Source organism: Lithobates pipiens, unplaced genomic scaffold, assembly GCF_037356315.1.
Source record: "Lithobates pipiens isolate NorthernLeopardFrog02 unplaced genomic scaffold, aLitPip1_a1.2 Scaffold_19, whole genome shotgun sequence".
Lineage (NCBI taxonomy): Eukaryota > Metazoa > Chordata > Amphibia > Anura > Ranidae > Lithobates > Lithobates pipiens.
The window spans coordinates 593,656,821-593,667,611 of record NW_027507764.1 but is presented as its reverse complement, the minus strand read 5'-3'; the positions used below and the strand labels follow the sequence as shown (position 1 = coordinate 593,667,611).

Here is a 10,791-nt window from a genome sequence, read left to right as displayed (position 1 = left end):
CGGGGGGGGGGGGGGGGGGGGTTAGGCCGAAACCAGAGGGAGGTCAGGGTGGCGGGGGGTTGGTCTGAAGCCAGAGGGGGTTAGACTGAAGCCAGAGGGAGGTCGGGGGGGTTAGACTGAAGAAAGAGGAAGGGGTCAGGGGGGTAGATTGATGGGAGTGGGTCAGGGTGTATATTGGCAATACTCACGTCTAGCAGTCTCCCCGTCTGTATACTCCATACATACACTTCAAAGGAATCTTGCCCTCCGGCACATACAATGTCCCCACTACCGTCCACTGCCAAACAGGAGAACTGAGTTGGCCGGGGGGAAGTGAAAGTCCGGAAGTTGCGATACCTAAAATGGAGATGAAGCATTTAGTAAAATTTGTCCATGATATAATAATGAGCAAAGTTCTCCTTCTCCCTTTTACCCAATTCCCCCGCCACCACCCTGTCTAGTCCCATCCCTCCTTCCCCACCCTCTTCAGTCCAATAACCCCCCCCCCCAGCATTACCTCAATAAGCTGAAGGCCCGGACAGTACCATCCAATGAAGCGCTGAGCACCGCCTGTCCGTTACTGGTGAAGGTCACCGCGGTAATACTGCTGGTGTGATCCGTGAAAGTGACAAAGCAAAATCCACTACTGGTGTCCCAAAGTTTCACCTGCAATATAAAAAGAGCAACATAAGGGGACATCTCTGGAGCATCCCTGGGAAGCAACCACTGACAGTACAGGAGATGCTCATACCTTGCCGTCATCTCCGCCGGTGACGATATGTTGCCCATCGGGGGAGTAGCACAGGGCCACCATGTTATTGAAGTGACCCTGCTGCTTCAACACGTAGGACTCGCTCTGCCACTCCCACACCAATAACTGGCCCAGGCCTGGAAGACATAAGATAGAGAATTACCCCCACAGCGCACACCATGGAGGGGGGGGGGCCCAAGAGGGAGGGAGATACCACACCACTTACCACTGCTGCCAAATGCAATCCAGTCCCCAGTGCTGTTTATAGTGATGGAGGAAATACTCTGATCCGAGATGCTGCCAAAGAAAGAATAAGATAGACACATTAAGAGCAGAGAGAGGGGACGGGGCATGCGTTCTGGTGGGATGGGGAGGAAACAGGGAGTGGTAGAACACGGTGTCCTAGAACAATGGGGAGGTGGGATAAGTGAATGGGTGGGCCACGCTACCCTAGTGGAATGGGGAGGCGAGATAGGAGAATGACTGGGGCATGGTAGCCTGGTGGAATGTGTGTGTGTGGGATGGTAGAATGGGAAGCGGAGATAGGAGAATGGGTGGGGCATGGTACCCTGGTAAAATGGGTGGGGCATGGTACCCTGGTAAAATGGGTGGGGCATGGTACCCTGGTAAAATGGGTGGGGCATGGTACCCTGGTAAAATGGAGATAGGAGAATGGGTGGGGCATGGTACCCTGGAAGAATGGGTGGGACATGGTACCCTGGAAGAATGGGTGGGACATGGTACCCTGGAAGAATGGGTGGGACATGGTACCCTGGTAGAATGAGTGGGGCATGGTACCCTGGTAGAATGAGTGGGGCATGGTACCCTGGTAGAATGGGGAGGGGAGATAGGAGAATCTTATCTGGTCACAGATACCTGAGTGAGTGGATGAGGCTGATTTCCGGAAGTTCATGGATATGGGAAAGTTCCTGAAGAGAATCCGGTGACCAGCAGGTTGAGCTTCTTATGGAAGGCGGCAGCGGTGAGTGTGGTGAAATCGCCATCTTTATTGAAGAAATGCCTGCAAAGGAGAGGACAGATGATTTTAGATCCGACAAGAGAAGAAGGGCAGCAAGTGCCACCGGCTTCCTATTCCCGTATTAAGAGGGGGGAGAAGATGATGGGTTCTTATTGCCCCATAGCAACCCGTTCCTCCCAGTATGGCACAGAAGGGGCGGGCCCTTACCTGGTGGTCCTGCTGTAGTGCACTCTCCCAATATTTTCCTCTGGAGCAGGATTGGCTATTCCTCTAATCTCCTCCCCTTTCTCCTTCTCCACATCTTCTGTCTCAGATGGCTTCTTCTTGGGTGCTCGGGGGAGGAGCTGGGACGGTTCCGTGTCACACTGCCACATACAGAGAGCGGCGTCTGCACTGATTGTGTACAGCTGGGGGGGGGGGGGGGGAAGAGACCAACAGAGAAGCTGGTGAGTACACATCCGAAACCTGGAGATCACCTCCAAAAAGATATACATCACAGACAGAGACATTCCTTTCTGGGCTGGCTGGCTGGTTAGCTATAGTGTCATTGTTAGGGGGTTTAGGTTAGCATTGGGGTCAGTGTTAGGGTATTTGTTACAATCACTGTTAAGAGGTTTAAGTTAATGTTAGAGTGAGTGTTAGGTTATGCTTAGAGTCTACACTGGGGGGGGGGTTAGCATTGGTGTTAGAGAGTTTAGGTTAGTGGTAGAGTCAGCATTAGGGGTTTAATTAAGCAAAAGGTGCACATACTGCTGCAGCTGGGAGGCCGTTCTGCGCCAGATCACATACCTAGTACGTGATCTGACACTTACGGTTCTGGGGCACGCACAGGCGCCACCGGCGACCTGCTGTGATTGCACACAGCAGCAGTCCAGCAGCGGGTACAGAACGACAATCTACCTATGTAAACATGGCAGATCACCGCTCTGTCAGAAGGGTAGGCATGGATCCCGTGTCTCTGCAGAGCAGGAACACAGACCTTTGCCTTCCCTCAGTCAAAGCACCTCCCCCCACAGTGAGCAAGCACAACCTAGGCACACATTTAACCCTTTGATCACCCCCCCCCGTTAATTCCCTTCCCTGCCAGTGTCATTATTACAGTGACAGTGCATATTTTCAGCACTGGTTACTGTATTAGTGTCACTGGTTCCCAAAAAGTGTCAGCGTCTGATTTGTCTGTCGCAATATCGCAGTGCAGTTATAGGTCGCTGACCGCTGCCATTACTAGTAAGACAAACATTTCCCATAGTTTGTAGAGACTAACTTTTGCACAAACCATTCAATATACACTTGTTTTTTTTTTCTTTTTTTTTAATATACCAAAAATATGTAGCAGAATACATATTGTCCTAAATTGATGAAGACATTTTATTATTTTCTCCCCCTTTATTTTTTTATTAGATATTATTTTATAGCAGAAAGTAAATTTTTTATTGATTTTTCCTTCAAAATGGTAGGTTTATATTTGTTTACAGCGCAAAAAATTAAAACCGACAGGAGGTGATCAAATACGACCGCAAAATTGTCAGTCAAAATAACCTGGTAATTTGGGGGGGGGGGGCTGGCTTATCTTCTGGAGCTGAAGTGGTTAAGTTGACCAAGTTAGGATCAGCATTGAGGAGGTCACCCTCAGGGTGCATATTTTTTACCTCATCTACTCGGTGGAGTCATTATTTGTTCCCGGAGCTCCGCTGGGAGTTGTTCAGCCATCTGGTCAGTCATCAACACCCAGTACTCCCCAAGTAGGGATAAGCACGCGGCTCTCTCCACGAGACGCCGCTGGGCGCGGAGGAGCGCGCTTGGCTCTCTCCACCCGACGCCGCTGGGCGCAGAGGAGCGCGCTTGGCTCTCTCCACCCGACGCCGCTGGGCGCGGAGGAGCGCGCTTGGCTCTCTCCACCCGACGCCGCTGGGCGCAGAGGAGCGCGCTTGGCTCTCTCCACCCGACGCCGCTGGGCGCAGAGGAGCGCGCTTGGCTCTCTCCACCCGACGCCGCTGGGCGCAGAGGAGCGCGCTTGGCTCTCTCCACCCGACGCCGCTGGGCGCAGAGGAGCGCGCTTGGCTCTCTCCACCCGACGCCGCTGGGCGCAGAGGAGCGCGCTTGGCTCTCTCCACCCGACGCCGCTGGGCGCAGAGGAGCGCGCTTGGCTCTCTCCACCCGACGCCGCTGGGCGCAGAGGAGCGCGCTTGGCTCTCTCCACCCGACGCCGCTGGGCGCAGAGGAGCGCGCTTGGCTCTCTCCACCCGACGCCGCTGGGCGCAGAGGAGCGCGCTTGGCTCTCTCCACCCGACGCCGCTGGGCGCAGAGGAGCGCGCTTGGCTCTCTCCACCCGACGCCGCTGGGCGCAGAGGAGCGCGCTTGGCTCTCTCCACCCGACGCCGCTGGGCGCAGAGGAGCGCGCTTGGCTCTCTCCACCCGACGCCGCTGGGCGCAGAGGAGCGCGCTTGGCTCTCTCCACCCGACGCCGCTGGGCGCAGAGGAGCACGCTTGGCTCTCTCCACCCGACGCCGCTGGGCAGAGGAGCACGCGGCTCTCCCCACCCAACACTGCTGGGCGCGGAGGAGCACGCTTGGCTCTCTCCACCCGACGCCGCTGGCCAGAGGAGCGCGCGGCTCTCTCCACTATACTGGTCGTCCATGATTGGTCATGGACTGCCACACAGCCTCAGCCCTGTGTAATCTCAGACTGCAGGTGGCCCCTCTTTGCTTCCAGCGGTTGAGCAAAGCCAAGTGGAGAATCAGCTACTTGAGAGAGAGGGAGCTCTGTGGGGATAAAGCACAGGTCCACTTTAAGGGTTATGGTGGCTGTTAGGAGTTACACGTCTGGACAAAAGAGAACAGTTTTTTGCACATATTGTCATACGTGATGAATAGGACTAAACTTGTCACATATTCTCCTCTTCTAATGTGCTCTGTTGGAAAAGAGCTCAATTACTGAAGCTAAAATGTACACGTTGTTTACTAGTGCTCCGGGAACCCTTTATAAACGATTAAATACTAATATTAAATAAAAAACATAAGTTAGGTTAGCATGATGACCCCCAAAGCACATGAGGAATTCCTGCCGAGTCTCACATCCAAACTGTCTTCCAGGAAAAAGCAGGAGACAATGGCATCCTTGTGGCCGCCGATCGAGTAATAGATTAGTTGCTGCCAGCGCTCAGCACCGAACACCCAGGCACTCATGTCCTTACTGCCAACCGCAAAACACCTGGGAAGGGGCATGAAGATTTAAATGTTACCGGGAGAACAAGAGGCAGGAAATGAGAAAATCCTAGAGCGAGATCCCATGGCCACTTACCGGGAGTCATCCGTCCAATCAATGCAAGTCGTCTCATCATACGGACCATAGAAGGTTTTATCTAGAGCAAAAGCGTTAAATTCTCGGCTCTTCCCCGGAGCATGGTACATGAGAGCCAGCGAGCCCTTACACACCACAAACTTCCTGCAGAGACAAAAGAGGGGATTCTGAGGACCACTGGGGGGACGCCGGGGGTACACAAGGACACAGAGACGGGGGACGGATGCCGGGGGCACACAAGGACACAGAGACAGATACCGGGGGGACAGAGAGAGAGAGAGAGAGAGAGAGAGAGAGAGAGACACAGAGAGAGAGACGCCAGGGGTTACACAAGGACACACAGAGAGAGGGGAGGGGGGACGCTGGGGGAGGTGAGGACACACAGAGAGAGGGGAGGGGGGGACGCTGGGGGAGGTACGAGGACACACAGAGAGAGGGAAGGGGGGGACGCTGGGGGAGGTACGAGAACACACAGAGAGAGGGAAGGGGGGACGCTGGGGGAGGTACGAGAACACACAGAGAGAGGGGAGGGGGGGACGCTGGGGGAGGTACGAGGACACACAGAGAGAGGGGAGGGGGGGACGCTGGGGGAGGTACGAGGACACACAGAGAGAGGGGAGGGGGGGGACGCTGGGGGAGGTACGAGGACACACAGAGAGAGGGGAGGGGGGGGACGCTGGGGGAGGTACGAGGACACACAGAGAGAGGGGAGGGGGGGGACGCTGGGGGAGGTACGAGGACACACAGAGAGAGGGGAGGGGGGGAGACGCTGGGGGAGGTACGAGGACACACAGAGAGAGGGGAGGGGGGGAGACGCTGGGGGAGGTACGAGGACACACAGAGAGAGGGGAGGGGGGGGACGCTGGGGGAGGTACGAGGACACACAGAGAGAGGGGAGGGGGGGACGCTGGGGGAGGTACGAGGACACACAGAGAGAGGGGAGGGGGGGGACGCTGGGGGAGGTACGAGGACACACAGAGAGAGGGGAGGGGGGGGACGCTGGGGGAGGTACGAGGACACACAGAGAGAGGGGAGGGGGGGGACGCTGGGGGAGGTACGAGGACACACAGAGAGAGGGGAGGGGGGGACGCTGGGGGAGGTACGAGGACACACAGAGAGAGGGGAGGGGGGGGGACGCTGGGGGAGGTACGAGGACACACAGAGAGAGGGGAGGGGGGGGACGCTGGGGGAGGTACGAGGACACACAGAGAGAGGGGAGGGGGGGGACGCTGGGGGAGGTACGAGGACACACAGAGAGAGGGGAGGGGGGGACGCTGGGGGAGGTACGAGGACACACAGAGAGAGGGGAGGGGGGGACGCTGGGGGAGGTACGAGGACACACAGAGAGAGGGGAGGGGGGACGCTGGGGGAGGTACGAGGACACACAGGGAGGGGAGGGGGGACGCTGGGGGGGGTACGAGGACACACAGGGAGGAGGGACGCTGGGGGAGGGACGAGGACACACAGGGAGGAGGGACGAGGACACACAGGGAGGGACGCTGGGGGAGGGACGCGGACACAGAGAGGGGAGCAGGGACGCGGACACAGAGAGGGGAGCAGGGACGCGGACACAGAGAGGGGAGCAGGGACGCGGACACAGAGAGGGGAGCAGGGACGCGGACACAGAGAGGGGAGCAGGGACGCTGGGGGAGGTACGAGGACACACAGGGAGGGGAAGGAGGGACGCTGGGGGAGGTACGAGGACACACAGGGAGGGGGGGAGGTAAGAGGACACACAGGGAGGGGGGGAGGGACGCTGGGGAGGTACGAGGACACACAGGGAGGGGAAGGAGGGACGCTGGGGGAGGTACGAGGACACACAGGGAGGGGAAGGAGGGACGCTGGGGGAGGTACGAGGACACACAGGGAGGGGAAGGAGGGACGCTGGGGGAGGTACGAGGACACACAGGGAGGGGAAGGAGGGACGCTGGGGGAGGTACGAGGACACACAGGGAGGGGGGGAGGTAAGAGGACACACAGGGAGGGGGGGAGGGACGCTGGGGAGGTACGAGGACACACAGAGAGGGGGGGGGGGGATGTTGGGGATAGGACGACAATGGAGAAGGTGAAGGCACACATTTGGGATCTGGAGAAACACACACAGAAGTCAGGAAGAGTTCAGGCACTCCCCCGCTCACCTGCCATCCGGAGAGAAGCTGATGCTGTGGACCGCCTGCTGGAAATTGAAGTGGTTGAGGACGGATTTTGTGATGAGACTGACGAGGAGCGCGGAGCCCTCTGCAGAGAGATCAGAGAGGGAGGTGATGGGGTAACAAACCGAGATTAAGGATTATGGGGGGAGGACAAGATATTGAATTACCTTCATCTACCAAGATTGCCAGAGAGCCGTCCGGTGAGAGCGCCACACAGGAGATGTTACAGCGGGTGGCCAGAGGGAGAGTCTCTCCATTATTACTGGGGAGAGATAAGAGATCCATCATCAGGTACAGGCCCCTCCCCCATCACACAACCAATAAGGGACACACCAGCACTTGATTAGTACTATGAGTCCCCCCCCCCAACCATACACAGGGTGCTGCCATCCCCATACAGACCCTCCCCCGCAGAACTCACTTCTTAAGGTGGAAGACACTCAGGCGATTGCCCACCGGGCTGAGGAGAGAACTGCCATCCGGGGTGAAGGTGAGATTCCCGCGCCGGTAGAAGGTGCCCAGCAGGTTACTGAACTGCAGAGAGAGAAGAACGGTGAGATGGGCGGAGAGTGAAAAGGGGTGGAGCTATGTGACAGACTCCGCCTACACACATCCTACATGAGAGAATACACAGCTAACTCCCAGAGTGTGGAGGGGGTGGGGCTACACAACAGACTCCACCCACCCACACATCCTACATAGTAGGATGCATGACTAAATCCCGGGACAATCCCAGAATTCTGAACTCCGCCCCCTGGAGTGTGATTGGTTCCTGAGCATTGTATATAAATAGGACAGGATACATTGTATACAGACAGGATGCATTGTATACAGACAGGATGCATTGTATACAGACAGGATGCATTGTATACAGACAGGATGCATTGTATACAGAGGAGCACTTCATGTATAATACAGACTGGACAGGAACACGATCCTGTTATGTGTATACTATGTATGGGGGAGGAGTAGTGGAGAGATATATACACACAGTATCTGACAAAAGTAAGTACACCCCTCAGTCACATTTGTGTAAATCTTTTCTTCTCTCTTTTCATGTGACAACACTGAAGAAATGACACTTGTCTACAATGTAAAGTAGTGAGTGTACAGCTTGTATAACAGTGTCAATTTCCTGTCCCCTCAAAATAACTCAACACACAGCCATTAATGTCTAAACCGCTGGCAACAAAAGTCAGTACACCCCTAAGTGAAAATGTCCAGATTGGGCCCAAAGTGTCAATATTTTGTGTGGCCGCCATTATTTACCAGCACTGCCTTCACCCTCTTGGGCATGGAGGTCACCAGAGCTTCACAGGTCACCACTGGAGTCCTCTTCCCCTCCCCCATGATGACATCACGGAGCTGGTGGATGTTGGAGACCTTGCGCTCCTCCACCTTCCGTTTGAGGATGTCCCACAGATGATCAATAGGGTTTAGGTCTGGAGACATGCTTGGCCAGTCCATCACCTTTACCCTCAGCTTCTTTAGCAAGGCAGTGGTGGTGTTGGAGGTGTGTTTGGGGTGGTTATCATGTTGGAATACTGCCCTGCGGTCCAGTCTCTGAAGGGAGGGGATCATGCTCTGCTTCAGTATGTCACAGCACATGTTGGCATTCATGGCCCCCTCAATGATCTGTAGCCCCCCCAGTGCCGGCAGCACTCATGCAGCCCCAGACCATGACACCCCCCCCCCACCATGCCTGACTGTAGACAAGACACACTTGTCTTTGTCCTCCTCACCTGGTTGCCCCCACACACGCTTGTCACCATCTGACACCAAATACCTTTATCTTGGTCTCATCAGACCACAGGACATGGTTCCAGTAATCCATCTCCTTAGTCTGCTTGTCTTCAGCAAACTGTTTGTGGTCTTTCTTGTGCATCATCTTTAGAAGAGGCTTCCTTCTGGGATGACAGCCATGCAGACCAATTTGATGCAGTGTGCGGCGTATGGTCTGAGTACTGACAGGCTGAACCCCCCCCCCCCCCACAACCTCTGCAGCAATGCTGGCAGCACAAGTCTGGATTAAATCTACGACATTCAGATGGTGGGGTCAGAATTTGGCCTATGGATCCATCCTGCCTTGTATCACCGGTTCAGGCTGGTGGTGGGGGGTGTAATGGTGCGGTGGATGGGTCATGTCCATCCCTTTATGACTACAGTGTCCCCATCTTCTGATGGCTCCTCCCAGCAGAATAATGCACCATGTCACAAAGCTCCAATCATCTCACCACTGGACAACGAGGTCCCTCTCCTCCAATGGCCTCCACACTCACCACATCTCATTCAATAGAGCACCTTTGGGATGTGGTGGAATGGGAGTTTGGCAGCATGGATGTCCAGCCGACAATTCTGCAGCAACTGTGTGATGTCATCAGGTCTCTATGGAGCAAAATCTCTGAGGAACGTTTCCAACACCTTGTTGTATCTCTGCCACCAAGAATGAAGGCAAAAGGGGGTCCAACCCGCTACTAGCAAGGGGGCCTAATAAAGTGTCCAGAGAGTATGTGGGTATACATATGAGAGTAGTGAGTATATATGTGTACGAGTATACATGTCAGTGTATATAGTGATTGGTGTATACAGTGTGAGTATACATAGGATGGTATATAGTGAGTGGGGTATATACATATACAGTGAGTATACATAGGGGTGTATATACAGTGAGTATACATAGGGGTGTATATACAGTGAGTATACATAGGAGGATATATAGTGAGTGGTATATACGGAGTGAGTATACATAGGATGATATATAGTGAGTGGTATATATACAGAGTGAGTATACATAGGGGTGTATATGATGAGTGGTGTATACGGTGTGGATATATATATAGTGAGTGGTCTATACGGAGTGGGTATACATAGGAGGATATATAGTGAGTGGTGTATACATATACAGTGAGTATACATAGGAGGATATATAGTGAGTGGTGTATACATATACAGTGAGTATACATAGGAGGGTATATAGTGAGTGGTATATACGGAGTGAGTATACATAGGAGGATATATAGTGAGTGGTATATACGGAGTGAGTATACATATAAAGCGTATATCAGGGATTCCTCACCTTGTATGAATATTTCATCCTCTCACATGTGTTCCTCGCCGTCCGCTTTCTTTTACTTCCGCTTTGTGGAGATGACTTCCGCCCGGACCGCCGCCATCTTTCCGGAGATCACGGACTGGACTTCGATAATATGGCCGCTCCCAGCGTCTCGCAAACTGAGTTCTGGAGGAAAGAGGTCGGCTCATAAGACCTCCGGAGACATAGCAATCATTGTAGTGACTTGTATGTGCGCCCCCCCAGCGGCTGACTTCTCCTGCCCACCCTAGTATTGTATAGGAATGGAGGGGATTATATGATTGGGGTTCCTGATAAAAAAGGCTAATCTGATGGGGTAACTAATCCAATGGGGCGACTCTGATCAGTGATTGGGGTATCTATAAGAGTACTCTGAGGGGGGGGGGGGGGATCTATAGGTGTACTCTGGGGTGAGTGGTATCTATAGGTGTACTATAATTGGGGTGTATGTTATCTATAGGTGTACTATAATTGGGGTGTATGTTATCTATAGGTGTACTATAATTGGGGTGAGTGGTATATATAGGTGTACTCTTAT

The 10,791-nt window shown here is 54.2% G+C and overlaps 1 protein-coding gene across 1 annotated transcript in view; it reads right to left on the bottom strand.

Annotated features, from left to right (window-relative positions):
- Nucleotides 1-10,372, bottom strand: part of LOC143997798 (periodic tryptophan protein 2 homolog) — a 24,372-nt gene extending 14,000 nt beyond the window's left edge. Inside the window, 13 exon segments of the mRNA XM_077493603.1 lie at nt 147-336; nt 497-645; nt 731-867; nt 957-1,027; nt 1,607-1,650; nt 1,652-1,751; nt 1,917-2,116; nt 4,784-4,919; nt 5,010-5,153; nt 7,148-7,247; nt 7,330-7,424; nt 7,584-7,696; nt 10,239-10,372. Coding sequence (XP_077349729.1) covers nt 147-336; nt 497-645; nt 731-867; nt 957-1,027; nt 1,607-1,650; nt 1,652-1,751; nt 1,917-2,116; nt 4,784-4,919; nt 5,010-5,153; nt 7,148-7,247; nt 7,330-7,424; nt 7,584-7,696; nt 10,239-10,256 — 1,497 coding nt within the window. The 5' untranslated portion in view covers nt 10,257-10,372.
- Between the last annotated feature and the right edge of the window lie 419 nt (nt 10,373-10,791).